Source organism: Biomphalaria glabrata, chromosome 18, assembly GCF_947242115.1.
Source record: "Biomphalaria glabrata chromosome 18, xgBioGlab47.1, whole genome shotgun sequence".
Classification (NCBI taxonomy): domain Eukaryota; kingdom Metazoa; phylum Mollusca; class Gastropoda; family Planorbidae; genus Biomphalaria; species Biomphalaria glabrata.
Genome location: NC_074728.1, coordinates 22402450 through 22418636, shown reverse-complemented (window position 1 = coordinate 22418636; position 16187 = coordinate 22402450). Strand labels below are relative to the sequence as shown.

Below are 16187 nucleotides of genomic sequence, written 5' to 3'. Positions count from 1 at the left end.
AGATTGCTTCTAATTTTGAGAAGATAATCCCTTCTAAGTACTTCTAACTCATTTGTTTAAAACACCACACTATACGTCACAGCCAAATCGAGTGGTGAAAATGCCAATTTGTCTTGCGTCGAAAGAGAATTAAAACCTACATAAAAACATCCGACGACTGAGTCATTCAAGAGCTTCAGACGGACTGACGACAGTGACCACGCGTGTCACGGGGAAGGGGTGTGGTGAAAAGCGAGTACAAGTGGCTGAGAAATAGAATCAGTGCCTAATGCTAGTTAAACATTTTAGAACTATTTAAAAAAAAATGTTTCGATAAAATAATTAATATATGCGTATGGAACTAAAGAGCCGCAGCTTCACAGCCAAAGAGCCGCATGTGGCTCGCGAGCCGCAGGTTGCCGACCCCGGCCCTAGAGGGCTATTAACTCTTCATTAAGTGGAAACAGAAAATTGTTACAATAAAAAATATATAATATTCAAATAGTTATTAACCTTTCTAGAACTCTCGGAGCAAACATTAAAGATGACGGCAGTATGCATGTTTCTTAGCGGACATAATGTTATGTCGAAAGCTATAACGGTTATTGTAATTGTTTATTTCAAGACTAAAATTGACGCTCACATGTTAAAGAAAGAGCAATTGAAAATAATTAAAGTGAAAGATAGTCGTCAGGAGTTATCAGCGCCATGGCCCTAATTATTCTAATGTTCTCATCTCTCAAAGGATTTCCACTACTTCCACCCCACCCTGGCCCTTGATCATTACGTCATGTGCAGGATAATATTATAATATTACATCCCATTACAACAGAAGCGCTATAGCTAAGTACATACACAGATTTACAATATATTATTTCTCATCAAGAATGTAAAGTGAAGGGGGAAACACTATAAATGCATTTATAACATGTCAAAAAATATCAAAAAAAGCATTAAAAATAATCATATTTATATATTAGATGAAATAAGGGCTTAAAATCAAAGCCTGAACAGCACAATTAAACAATGAAAAAAGAAAAAAATATTTAATTGGGGATGAAATGACCAAGGATGAAATGGCCGGGGATGAAATGACCGGGGATGAAGTGACCGGGGATGAAATGACCGGGGATGAAGTGACCGGAGATGAAATGACCTTGATGAAGTGACCGGGGATGAAAAGACCAAGGATGAAATGACCGGGGATGAAGTGACCGGGTATGAAATGACCGGTCACCGTCTCCACCCAACTCATAAAGTAAGTCAGTTGGTCTTTGCAGGGGCCACATGACACTCTCGTTAAGCGCCGGCCCTAAAAACCAGATAAGCTATACATCACTTGATCTACGGACCACAAGGTGTGAAGGGAAGGCTTTCTTACTTACCAAGGTTGTTATTGATCTCTTCATCGATTTTACCATCGCAATCATTATCCAATAAATCTCCGGGTTTAGGTGCAGACTTTTCACATATCCTGTTTCGATTCTTCTTAATAGAGTGGCATCAATCAAATCAATGTGGTTCTACTCAGGGGCGTAGCTAGGAAATTTCCATCATTTGGGGACTCGAGGGCTTGACCTCTTTGGGTGCCCCTACATTTTGCGTAAATTTAATGTAAAAAACACTCATTCGGGGGCCCCCTTCAAGTGGGGGCCCGGGGGGGATTTTCGAATTCTCCCCCTCCTCCCCCACCCTAGCTACACCACTGTTCTGCTCTATAGTTCTACTCTAAACAGATCGAAATCTATCATTTAATATATCATCAATGTTTTGTCTGGGGGGGGGGGGGGGCGGTGGCTGAGTTGTTAATCGCTTGGCTTCCGAACCTGTTGTCCTGGATTTGAATCTTGGTGGAGACAGGGATTTTATATTCCGTGATTTTTAGGGCGCCGCTGAATCGACCGAAGTCTATTGCACAATATTGGTATTAAGGGAAAAATAAAGGCGGTTGGTCGTTCTGTGCTGGCCCCATTGTTACATCATTATGGTGTCATATATTGCTTAGAATAAGTTGTTACTCTTTGAGTTTGTAACATATATGCGTGTTTCTGTGCGCTGTTGACAGAGTAGCTTGAGTTAAACGTATGAAATTAAAAAAAAAAGGGGGGGGGGAGGAGCGGAGCAACAAATGTTCCATTTTGTTAAAATCTAACTCTTATTAGTTATTAAGTGAAAAAAAAAATCGCTCTTTAAATTGTATAAAGCAGGTATTGTCTTTAAAAAAAAAAGATAAACTATTTTTAATTTTTTTTTCTTGTTATATATTTACCTAGTCTTACATTTCTACTTTTGTACTATTGTTATAGTTAGACCGGTGTCGCACCACTTTTGTTGCCAGAATATTTTATCATGAGTACTTACGTCATAAAGCCTCCCATTCATGTAGCCAGCCACTTGCATGTAGCCACTTCCCTTGGCGTAGCCGTAGACGTAGCAGCCGAAGTAGATAACAGGGGTACTGTACAGCTCGTAGATCCCGGCATCTAACGGGATTCCCACCAAATCCCAGGATGAGATCGTTTCTTTTTCCGTTTGAGTGCTGAGGTACCAGAAACAAAACTTTTATGTTAAAAAATTTGAGAGGAGTAAACAAGAGGCGCGGTGGCTGAGCGGTGAAACATTTCCGAACCGGGTGTCCCAGGTTAAAATCCAGACGAAGATTTTTAATTTCGGTATTTTTAACTGCGCCCTTGAGTCCACCCAGGCGGTCGGTGGTTGTGTTGGCCACATGACACTCTCGTTAACTGTCAGGTATCAGTTTTAGAACCCCTGTAATATTTGGTGACTAGTAGTCACTGAACTATTCCGTGCTAACACCACGAGATTTTTCTCCTGGTCGGGGACTGACCACGAGGTGGACACCTCAGTTAAGTGTAGACTCCCATAGAGAGAGGAGCGTTATTATCTCCTTAGATATATTATATGAGCACTGAGTAATTATTGTGTAGTATGCTGTTCTTTTCATTGGATTATATTTTGTGATGGCTAAGTTGCCAATATCTTTTGTGAACTAAATTATCGTGTCAATAAAATTCATGTCTGCCACTGGCGGATCCAGGGGGGGGGGGGCGGTAGGGGCGATCGCCCCCCCCCACTCGGCCGACTCCCCCCCCCGGAGGGGGGGGGGCGGGCGAATTTTATTATAGAATTCACACAATTTGTATACGAATTTATTACTTATGTTAAAAATAAATACAAATTATTTATATTTTAACCTATTTTTAGATTATTTCGCCCCCCCCCTCTAGTATGTTGGCCGATTGGTGGGGTCGGGAGGGGGCGATGGTATCAATCCCGCCCCCCCCCATACACTTTCGAGTGAAGGGGGCGGTCCAATTAATTTGTAGAAATCACAGCTTGCTAATAGAATCAATGTAATATCTATATTGTGTAGACTTGTTATTGATTTTTTAACCGATCTTTATATTATGTCGTTCCCTGTTTGCCGATTGGTGGGGGGGGGGGGACGAATACCTCTTCTGCCCTTCCCACATTAACCCTTTGAGTGGGGGGGCGGTCCGTTTTTATGGAGAAATCATAGTTTGTGAACAAAATTAGTTGAATTAATATATACATTTTATATTATGTCGCTCCCTTTCTGGTATTTTGGCCGATTCGGTGGGGTGGGGGGGGGGGCGATTGCATGTACTGCCCTCCCCACTCTAGCCCTCTGAATGCTGGGGGGGGGCGGTCCTATTTTTGTGGAGAATCATAGTTTGTGAACAAAATTAGTTGAATATCTATATAATATAAACTACGTATTGATATGTGACCCATTGTATATTATGTCATACCACAATCTAATCTCAAATAGTATCATTAGTAAATTTAAATGAAAAAGGATTGTACCAGGAGGGAAGGGCGATACATGCAATCGCATTTCCCCCATCATAATTTATATACACTATAAATTAAATTCTTATATTGAGTCGCCCAACCCCTATTCTTTAATGCCAAATGCAATCTTTAGCAGAAATTATTAAAGGAGCGAGGATTAATCGTTTTCACTCTACCGCTCCTCCCATTTCCAGACAGAGTTTATTTAATTTCACATGAATTTATCATAATTATTTTAAGTAAGACTTTGCATTGGAAAAGTTAGAATTCAAACGAAATTTTTCAGTATTAGAGCCATGTTTGAGATGAGTTATAAACTCAAATAATGTTTTCATAGTCGCCTTTTACCAACCTTTACTCAATCTGATATTTTTCTAGTTAAATAAATTTGGGACTATAATTCACAATTTATAACTCAATCATATTGAATACTATTTATTGAATAATTTTTTTTCGGCGGCGATCCCCAAAGCAAAAATCTAAATATGTGGGGTATCTTTTCAAGGAACAAATCGGTTTTATTTGCAATGTATTAAGGGCCTATAAATTCATATTAAAATAATTTTCAAGTACAACATTATTCAAAAGGTCCTTTTTTAATAGTATGAATAATGAGCTTCGAACTCCATTGATGAATAATGAGCTGTAGATGTCAGGAGAATACGTTTCTGCAGTGAAAAAAGAAGAAAACGCTTTTTGGCGTCGGGGCTTCGCCCCGAAATCCATTGATGAATAAAGAGCTGTACTTGTCAGGAGAATGCGTTTCTGCAGTGAAAAAAGCAAGAAAACGCTTTTGGCGTCGGGGCTTCGCCCCGAAATCCATTGATGAATAAAGAGCTGTACTTGTCAGGAGAATGCGTTTCTGCAGTGAAGAATGCAAGAAAACGCTTTTGGTGTTGGGGCTTCGCCCCGAAATCCATTGATAAATAAGAGCTATACTTGTCAGGAGAATGCGTTTCTGCAGTGAAAAAAGCAAGAACCCCACAAGAGAACCTTATAGCGCTGCCCCTGTTGTTTTGTTTTTCGCTGAAGGTTGAGAAATGCTGCTTTTTTATAATTCTAATATATATATATATATAAACATATATATATATATATGTATGTATATGTGTGTGTGTGTGTGTGTACGCACGTTTATGCATAGGGTTAGGGTTTATTGGGCGTTAGGGTTAGGGTTTGAAAAAAAATCGCCCCCCCCCCCCCACTTCAAAGTTCTGGATCCGCTAGTGATGTCTGCTACCAGTGTGTTTATCAATAATTCTAAATGTTGTCGTTGGAGACTTTAGTATACTAGTGTTATTACGCACTTGCAAATCTAGTGCGTGTAAGAAAGTATTTAGTTAAGAAGAACATTATAGTAGTACCAGAAGAGGTACCTACAATACACACGACATTCGCGTCATCACGCCTACAACAAGAACCAGGCCGTGGACCAAATTAAAAGGTTCATATCATCTGCCCTATAGATCGCAAGGTACTTTTTTTAAATTTATTTACTAAACTCGACATGTAAGTTGTCATAGCAACACTAGAGTACAGTTGCAAGAGTAGAAGGGAAAGAAAATGAGTTGTAGTATAGATAACCTTCAACTAGGATTCAAACTACGGACCTCCGAACTGGGTCGATTCTCTTAGTAGCGACGATGCACCAAGTTTAACATCTGACCTGACCATCCAGGCCCCCAAAAATCAAAGAAAAAGTTTCAGTCAGTAGTGTGTGTGTGTGTGTGTGTGGGGGGGTGCTTCCAGTATCCGAACTTTTGTGAGTAGGGCCGTTATATGGAGGGCCGTGCCAATTAAAGTCAAAAGTCTATGTGGGACAGCATTACGATGCGCAGAATTTAAACAAAAGAAAAAAAAAGATAGAGGAAGTGTTTTCAGAGAGAGACAGAGAGAGAGAGAGAGAGAGAGAGAGAGAGGAAGATAGCGAACCATAAGAAGAGAAAGAACTATAATGAGACGGGGGGGGGGAGGGCTTCTAATTCGACGTAAATAATACTAGAATTCACGACTATAAATATGTCAAGAGATAAATGAAATGCGATCCGTTTTATGAAAGTAAAAAAAAAAAAGATAAAGATCTTTTGTTCTGCATCAACTTACAGATCTTTTGTTCTACATCAACTTACAGATCTTTTGTTCTACATCAACTTACAGATCATTTGTTCTACATCAAACTACAGATCATTTGTTCTACATCAACTTACAGATCTTTTGTTCTGCACCAACTTACATATCATTTGTTCTACACCAACTTACAGATCGTTTGTTCTACACCAACTTACAGATCATTTGTTCTACACCAACTTACAGATCGTTTGTTCTACACCAACTTACAGATCATTTGTTCTAAACCAACTTACAGATCATTTGTTCTACATCAGCCTACATATCATTTGTTCTACATCAACTTACATATCATTTGTTCTACACCAACTTACAGATCATTTGTTCTACACCAACTTACAGAGCATTTGTTCTACACCAACTTACATATCATTTGTTCTACACCAACTTACAGATCTTTTGTTCTACATCAACTTACAGATCTTTTGTTATACATCAACTTACAGATCATTTATTTGTTCTACATTGTTACGTTTTCATATTGGATGAGACTCTTTAGACATGTAAACGACAAATCACAGTTTATAAATACTTTAATCTTTATTAACACTGAAAACACTTTCTTGTTCATAGTCCTCCATTTCGGTTCTTCTTTTCTTTTCAACACGCAATCGCACCATTTCACATTCACACTAAGATGCGCACGTAACACCCCCCCTGTTTAACAAGTTCGATGCACATCGAACGTCCAAAATACAAATCACTGAATATATTATCAGACTATTCCAAGTTAAAACAAATCGGTAACATATAAAACCATAATGTAATAATTACACAAAATCAAACACAATGTCATGTTAATACCAATACAATTCCAACATGGAATAACAATTATATTCATCACAATAATAACTGTTATTATGAGCAATTGAAACCACTTCTGTTAACATATATCTATAAGTAATCATATTTCTATTAATACAACTCCCCACTCATAATCGTATGCCTGTACAAAACACCATCATTCCAGTCGCAATCAAATAGTTAACAAACAAAGTCTATCTTGCTCCATGCATATTGTAACAACAATATTCAATTCATTACACATATATTTATTCATTGTAGAATAGAACAATAATTAATGTCCATCATTCCCACCTTTTCTAATCATCTATATTATAAAGTAGAATGTGTGGCGTATGTATGTATGTATGTATGTATGTTACTTATAGACATCAAAACCGTTTGACCAATCTTGATAAAACTAGGCAGGAATGTTCCTTGGGTACCAACTTAGACCGAAGTGTATGTATTGTAGCCCTAAAACAAACTTAAGACCCTCAAAAAAAAAAAAGTTGTCCGACTCTATTACAGCTATAGTATTTTATGGATCTAGGCCATGTCTACAATGTTGACATGAGAAAAGATAGAAAGGATTTAGACCTAGATCTAATTTTAAGAAATACACTTTGCGCAGATAGTTTTTTACTTTGACACATGAAAAGACAAAAGAAGATCCATTGATTTCATTATATAATAAAATTAACCTTCAACTTATTGACATGCCATCCTTTCCGCTTCCCTCCTTTGCAATGATGTCCCATTGTGATCCTACTACCTAATGATCTAGCTGTACTGTTTTCTAGGCTGCTAATATCCCTCTCTTTTCTCGTATACGCCTCTTCACTATTGTACCTTGAATCCTTAATTCTAATTAATTGTTGACACTGTCTTCTAATATGCCCCCTTCTCCCACAATTAAAGCATAAGATGTATGGACTTGTACGTCTATATGTGGGTTTAAATCGCTTTCCCTGTACCACTGATTGCCTTACTTTACTTTGATTTGGACCCATTCCTATTGCATTGCTTTCTACCTTATCTGTTAATTCTTTCTTCTCGTGCTCTCTGCTACCCATGTCATCTGATGTATGAGATCTTATGTCTTCTTCCACATCCCCATTTCTACCTCGCGTAGACTTTATCCCATAATATTTCTTCCAATTCTCAATCTCCCTTACTGAACATATTTTCACCCCATGGATATTCCCAATAATTAAATCTATCTCACCCTGATCTACAACACAAGCTTCCACTGTCCCCTTAACATACGGTGTGTCTATACTAACTTTAGCAATCGGTAATTGTACAATATTCCCATTAAACATAACACACTTCCTAGATTCGCCTGTATATTCATGGTCTTCCACTAAATTCTTATTCACTCCAATAATAGTGCTCCCAGTATCCCTGATGGTCTTGGCTGCCTTGTTCCCTACGAATGTCTGAAAAATCTCCAATGTTCCAGTATCAGATGACAATGATAAGCCTTGCTCTATTCTACCTTTCTCCCAGTCCTTTCTTTCCTGTCTGTTTCCTTGATATCTTCCGTTGCGGCTATCATTTTGTCATTCATATGTACCACTTCTATACTGTCTATCATGTGTCTCCCTTGTTCTGTGAGAGTTATTCTGTGTCTCACATGTTCTGTTAAAGGCAACTATTTCTTCTATATCACTGCCTCTAGATAATTTCTTCTCGGGATGTGCCACTTTATAAGCCCTTATCAGTCTTACTATGTCTTCTATGGATTTCGGTTTCCTCTCCAACAGAAATATTTTTAATTCCTCCTGACACTCGTACATCACTTTGTCCAGCATGAGAAATGTCTTAAGACTGTCAAAGGTTTTTTCTACCTCAGCGGTTTCTATCCAGTTATCGAAATGGCTGCTCATTTTGTCCAAGAAGGTCTGCGGGTCATCCTCTGGTTCTATCTCACAATTAACAAACTGTTGGCGATAGAAAGCTTCTGTTTTCCCGAAAGTTCGAAGTAGTTGTTCTTTCACAATGCTGTAGTTACTCTGGTTCATACATATTTTTGAAGGCACCTCCGCTGTAAATGATCTCGACAATAAGAATGTCCATTTGTCTTCAGGGTACTCCAGTTCTCTCATTTCTATTTCGAACTTCTTCAAAAAAATGCCTATGTCCATTTTGTCTTCGTTGAATATCAAACCTTTATATTTTGCCAGTTTATTCCCTGTAGATTCACTCTTTCTTTTATCATTCTCTTTTCCTTGGTCTGTTTTTAACTTTTTCTCTGCTGTCTCTTTTTCAAATGCTAATCTTTCTCTTTCAATGGCGACCAATTCATTTTTCTGTTCCCTTTCAATTGCTACTATCTCCTTATCCTTTTCTCTTTCTCTTTTGTCCTCCTTATCTAATCTCTCCTTTTCTTTGTCTCTTTCCATCGCTAATCTCTCCTTTTCTTTTTCCCTTTCTCTTTTGTCCTCCTTATCTAATCTCTCCTTTTCTTTGTCTCTTTCCATCGCTACTCTCTCCCTCTCCATCAACCTTTCTTGTACGTATTTTCTTAGTTCTGCCCCTTCAAGCTCCAACAACCTTCCCTCTTCCTTCAACGCTGCTATCTCAGCTTTGTCCGCCATAGTCGATTACTAATAATATCGAATCGAATGTTCTCCTGTCTCTAGATCTAGACTTTACTATCTCTACTGTCTGCTGACAGGAGATCCACTGTGTATAGAGGGATACGTGGGTTTTACCTTTGCGTTGGGCGCCACTTGTTACGTTTTCATATTGGATGAGACTCTTTAGACATGTAAACGACAAATCACAGTTTATAAATACTTTAATCTTTATTAACACTGAAAACACTTTCTTGTTCATAGTCCTCCATTTCGGTTCTTCTTTTCTTTTCAACACGCAATCGCACCATTTCACATTCACACTAAGATGCGCACGTAACATACATCAAATTACAGATCATTTGTTCTACACCAACTTACAGCTCGTCTAATGGACGCTCATTAAGTACAATCAGAGTTTCCATGTTCTTAGGCACTATTAATGTCATGTAATGCTTTATCACAATCTTACCCAATCCTGGTGTGCTACACATTAAACAAGGAATAGAAAAAAAAAAAAAGAAAAAGAATACACGAATTAAAAAACAAAGCTTAAACTTAGGGAAAGAATCGCTAATTACTGCCATCTATCTGAAACTTACAAGGTTTTGCTCACATTCTGCTCTATAAAACAAAATTAATTAATTAGCACTAAATGATTAAATAATAGATACATTTTTTGGATTTAATTCGTGTATTGTTATCGACTATGAGTAATTATGCAAAATTTCAACTTAATCCGAGAATGGGAAGTTGGGGGAAAGGGGGGGGGGTAAAGTTCAGCAAAATTATTATGCCATTTTTATCATACAGGCCTACCTAGCTTAAGAGCACTTCTTTAATTTTTGTTACACGGGATTTATCAAAGAGCTATCTATGTATAGCTTTACACCATGTATGTAATAATCTCCATTTTTGAAACTTTCCTTTTTTTTTTTAAATATTGCATATCAATCCTCAGTGGGGAAGCTGGGATCGGGGGGGGGGAGAATTTGTAAATCCCCCCCGGGCCCCCACTTGAGAGGTCCTCCAAATGAGTGTTCGAAATCTTTTTTGACATTAAATATTATATTGTTATGGCTCTACATTGCGCACTGTCATTTGGCGCGACATTGTGTACCAGAGGATACGATAGAGAACAGAGGAAGGAAGATGGCCGATGATTAGCGATGCAAACAAGAAGGCCTGAGATGTGACTCTGGGTTTGGCTCTAGATCCAGTTTATAATTGATTATTAAACGTTCTGTTTTGTATCACTTTCGTTGAGGTTAATTGCTAAGTTATAGCAATATATTACACAAAATACAGGGGCCCCCAAAGAAGTTAAGCCCCCCCCCCCACCCGGGGCCCCCGAATGATGACAAATCCCTAGCTACGCCACTGTCAATTCTATTCTATATAACTAAATTGTTGGCATCAATAAGTAGGTGTAAGCCATCAGGAACGGCGTTAGGCATAGGCAAACTAGGCAGACGCCTCCTTCCCATTAGTGTGGGCCTTTCAAATGACTCTTCAGAGAAGAAATAGCGAAGCTTGTCCTCAATGTTATTGTTGGAGTACTTAGGGTTTCAATAAATTGTGTCATTTTTTTTTATTTTTTTTTCGCTGTATATTTCTATATTTTTCTATTTCATTTTGGAATTTGGGAACACTTCGTTTTGGGCAGGGGCTCTCAACCTGTGGATCGTGACCCCCTTTTGTGGTTCGTATGACCATTTGTCAGGGGTCGCCTAGGACCATCGGAGATTTCGGTCTTTTGTTTTTCATCGGAATTATTTGTTGTTCCTTATGTGCTGCAACAAGCACATTTGTAGCAGAGATGGTAAACATCTCCAAGTCAGTAGCAGGATTTAAAGGAAGAGCTATTTCTAAGAATCATGAAATTTCAATCAAGTAAAATAGAAAGGTAGGGGAGAAATACTAAGAAAAGGATACGGAGGACACTTCAAGTGCCCGTAACATTATTGTTCTATACTATAGTTCGGCTATTGGTGGTCGCTTTTTGTTTTCTTTTTAAAAATATAATTGCTGTTCCAAAATTGGTGTTGCATATAACATTGTAATTGTCGCAGCATAAATATACCGAGACTTGCCGGATCTGGAAAACCACTGAGTTTTTTTGTTTTTTTTTAATAGACTATTTTGATTATTATTTTACCTTGGTCTATGAACGAAAAAAAAAAATTGTACGGTTGAGAGGCGCATCTTAATGGGGAATCGTACTAAGGGCTCGTCGAGATAAAAAAAAGTTGAGAACCGTTGGTCTAGGGGGATCTAAGGCCGGTCGTGATACCTCCAGACATAAATATCAAAGAAGAGCTCCACAGGGACGATGGTTGTCATGGACGCGTCTCCGTCTAGCTCAGCGACGGTATCATACTGTACACAAGTGGACGGCTGGATGAGAACCACATAAACCGCCAATTTGCTTCTTATCACCAAGGGACCTTTGGCATAGCCCTAAAGGAATACAAAAATAAAAAATAACGAGTTCGAACTTTCCCGATTGTTAAGAAAATAATATAAATTGAGCTGGAAGTTTTTCTGCTGCGACAAATGATAAACAAGCAAATATAAAACATTTTTTAAAAAGGCTTATCTAAAGGGAAGAGCTCAACATTTACAATTATATCTCTTAATAATGTAGCATTTATTTCCCTTTTAGATATCAAACAAATAATTAAATTATTTACCAACATATATATATATATATATATATATATATATATATATATATATATATATATGGCCTATATGGCTTCTTCTGTCTCGGAAGACAATAGATCACAAGTAACAATAATTATTTGACTAATTGTTTAATTTTTTTAATTAATTCAGGAATTATTAGTTGCCAATGATGATTGCTTAAAGTTTCAACTTGATCACATAATTTATTTCCCTTTTAGATATCAAACAAATAATTAAATTAATTACCAATATATATATATGGCCTATATGGCTTCTTCTGTCTCGGAAGACAATAGATCACAAGTAACAATAATTATTTGACTAATTGTTTATTTTTTAAAATTAACTCAGGTTTTTTTAGTTGCCACTAATGATTGCTTAAAGTTTCAACTTGATCACAGAATGGGTGTGGGAGAAATAACGTGTTCGAAATTTTTACCAGACAGACAGCCAGAATGAGTTGATATAAGCTTTTCTAATGAAAATGACGATACTTTTAATTACTACCTGTTGTGAAGCTACCTGTATTTAAAGGTATTCATGTCGTCCTGTTGTACTTTCAGGTCTCACAAAAACACGAACGCTCCAGTGGTCCCGTGTTTCCCAAACTTTGCACATTCTAAGTATTTAGCGGAACACTTTGCTTATGTTTTTCATAATTTACGTGGTGGCCTGCTAAGTTTTTTTTCCCAGTAGTTTTCGGAACATCTATTCATGCCTCTCGGAATACTGGGATTCCGCGGAATACAGTTTGAGAAACACGGCTCTTGTTAAATTTTTTTTGTGGGGGGGGGGAGGCCTTTCGACAGAGTGGTCGGCGAAGAGTAATCAGCTCTGTCCCTGGCCTCTGCGTTAAACCCTTCCCGTTTCTTAAGGTCAGGTTCAGGCTGTCTATTTCGGCATTTAGGCACATGCCCGGTGGTCCAGCATAGAAGAGCTGAAATTCCCACTTTAGATGACAGTAAGCTCGTAATATAAAGTAAAGTATATTTTCCATTTCAGACCTTTCGATCTACGGGGCAGATGATGCTAGGGTCTTCTGCTTCTACGGCCAACGGTTAACGAGCAAAGACTAACCGCGTTTATTTCCCCAACTAGAGTCAGGTGCCTATTAGAAGTAGGTGGACTCCGAATATCCAGCTCGATTTGCTCTTCATAAACAATTCCCCTGTCTGTTACTCACCTCCAACTCTTTGCATTCAATCTCCTTCAGCTCAATATCTTTCGACGTTACCGACTCCTTGGTCACGTTGAAGCTATTTTTAGCTATGGCAACATTAATAATGATCACCAAGCCAATGGCAGGGGTGAGTTTCCTTAGAGGTTTTAGTATCACAAACGTTTTGCCACTGGCTTCCGAGGGGCTCAACATGTCTGAAAAATAAAAGTCCTATAACAGTGTTGCTCATTGTTATGACACGATAAGGAATTGGGCGTGAAAAGTAAAGTGTAGACTTAACTCTTTCTCTCCTAATCGACGATACCATCGTTGATTTTGACCTCATTGTTATGTCAAGATAAGGAATTTGGCGTGAAAAGTAAAGCTTTGACTTAACTCTTTCTCTCCCATTCGACGATACCATCGTTGATTTTGACCTCATTGTTATGTCACGATAAGGAATTTGGTGTGAAAAGTAAAGTTTTGACTTAACTCTTTCTCTCCTAATTGACGTTGATTTTGACCTCATTAAATTAAATTAATGTTTAAGTTTGAATTATATAAAAAGAGCATGCATTTTCCTTTAATTCTATACCAAATACAACATTTTCTGATAAACAACAAAGCTATTGAAGCCCAATCATAACAGGGGTAGTGAAATAATAATGAGCACATGGGGAATTCCTTCAAAACGTGGAAAAATAATTACGGAGAGAAAGAGTTAAGAACATTGACGTGGCTATTTAAAAAACAACAACATTCTGTTGGCCTCCTTCAGTCGTAGAACGACAATGGTTCATCTCGCACACTTCCTCATGTGGCTGTGGAGCCCTATTTAGGAAAGACATTCCCGTCCACAACTATCGCAGGTTAAGGTGGCTTTCGCTTTGGTGGTAGAGGAGCTGGACATTTTTCGTATTGTACTTTTTTTTTAAAAAGACAATACCTCCATTTTACATCTTTAATCACAATAAAATAAACATAAAATAATATAAAAAATATTTGGTTCAAACCGGGAATCGAACCCATGATTTTGACCCCGTATTGTTACTATTCTCTCTTTCTCCTAATCATGCGTTCTGTAAACACTAATAATAATAAGGCTTGTCTTCGAGTCCGAAGATTAATGAGGAATGCCGTATTTCCCGTGGCTGCACAGTCCCAGCTGTGACCTACAAATTTTGCCACAAGATGGTCAAGCATAACCATTGTCCGCAGTGGTCGATTTAGATTTTTGCCGTCTGCGTTTGTCCTCGGCAGCAGATTTTCTTTTAGTCCCAAATGTGTATCCCGCGGCCTTCGTGAGTGACCTCCAGCTGTCTCGTTCTGAGGCCGCATGCAACCAGGTACTCTCTTCTATGTCAGCCAAGGAAAGCTGACACTACTCAACAGTCAACACATAACACATCAAACTCAAGAACTTGACAATGAGAATTCCTAATAATCTGGTAATCTAAAAATGAGTAAATAGAACAGCCAATACGACACAATTGGCAACACAAATGTTACACTGTAGCCTACATCACCGTACTGCGGTACTAAACTCTACTGTCTTTTCCTGGACTCGAGGACTGCACCTGGATTGACTTCATGGCCGACTAATAGTCCCGGTCTCCTCACTGTCCTGTCTTGAACTGCACTGCCGTACACACTTTGGTCCACAAAGGTTTCTGATCACATGACCATAACACGGGTCGTATTCACGTGCAAATTTCATACCAATACTGTCCTCTGTCCATCGATATATCACGCTAAACTGTATTACTGGCCTGTGTTATATATGTCAGCTGATAGTACACAGTAAACACTATCGTGTCCCCAAGAGGGTTACAACAGATCTCCTTCTAGATCTAGAATCTAGATATAGGCTAAACCATATTACATCGACGTTAAAGAAAAAATAGTAACGCTTAGATATTCTTTTAATACAATTGAAGTAGGCTTTTTTTAAAAAAGGAAACCTCAGAATTTGCGCTATATAATTTTAGCTTTATCATCATAGGAATGAATCCTTGGGCCTTAGGCTTCTTTTCTTTGCCTCTTTTTTTTGGGCTTTATCTTGCCTCTTTTGTGGGCTTTTTTTTTTAAATAGGTTTTTATTTGTAAGTTCTAATAACTCACAAGTATTAAATCATAAACAATTGAAAAGTGATTAATTAACCTTAGAAATATAATAATAGTAATAGAAATATTATTTAATATCAAAGACATACTACCTAACCATTGAAACCACTAGAGACAGAAAATTGATACAAGTATCCTCTATTCCAGAACAATCAACACAATATCAAAAATCCCTGACCCCCAACACCCCATTTCTGGAATACTAATTGGACAAGTATATGAAAGTCAAGCTAGATAATTTTCTACCCTAAAATCCATTATTTTTCTAAATGTCAATTCTAAGTGATTAGGATCAAACACCTTATTATTATGTAGACCTTTGAGCCAGCTAGCCCAAATAAGATTCCTGTATTCGGAAACAATAATCAAGTTGAAGTTGTGTATCATTTTATTTTTTAGTTTTAGCAGCTTGTTTAAAACAATAGACAAGTTAACATTTACATAGTTGGCTTCTAATAAGTCCCTTACAGTACTTTTAACTTGAAGGAATAATGGACATTCCAAATACATATGTTTCTCGTTATCAGCATTTTCAAGATGGCATAATTTACATTCACGGTCATTTGCCCCTTTTTTAACCATAGGGATTACATGGGTCATCCCAAAGATAAGTCTATAAGTTAACATGGGTCATCCCAAAGATAAGTCTATAAGTTATCTCTCTAGCTTTTGGTGTGATATGTTTACTGTGTAGGTTTATGAATGTGTCCTTGCATTCTGTCACCCCAAGAACTCTCCCCCACTTAATCTTATTCACTAGACTTTCATGTAACAGCTTTTTAAGTGTTGTGTATGATTCTTTGATTTTGGTGTGTATTATATGTTCATTACCAGGTAAAAATTCTTGAAATAGATCTGTAAAATGGATGAGTGACTGTACCAAAATAGTGAGGAGTGTCATTGTGTAT

General features: G+C 37.8%; 1 protein-coding gene across 1 annotated transcript in view; it reads right to left on the bottom strand.

Annotated features, from left to right (window-relative positions):
- Positions 1-16187, bottom strand: part of LOC106080079 (uncharacterized) — a 35628-nt gene that overhangs the window by 18838 nt on the left and 603 nt on the right. Inside the window, exons 3-7 of the mRNA XM_056017671.1 lie at positions 13180-13370; positions 11602-11768; positions 9690-9794; positions 2341-2518; positions 1365-1467 (exon numbers count right to left, since the gene is read on the bottom strand). Of these exons, the coding sequence (XP_055873646.1) occupies positions 1365-1467; positions 2341-2518; positions 9690-9794; positions 11602-11768; positions 13180-13370 (744 nt within the window). The remainder of the gene's footprint in view (positions 1-1364; positions 1468-2340; positions 2519-9689; positions 9795-11601; positions 11769-13179; positions 13371-16187) is intronic.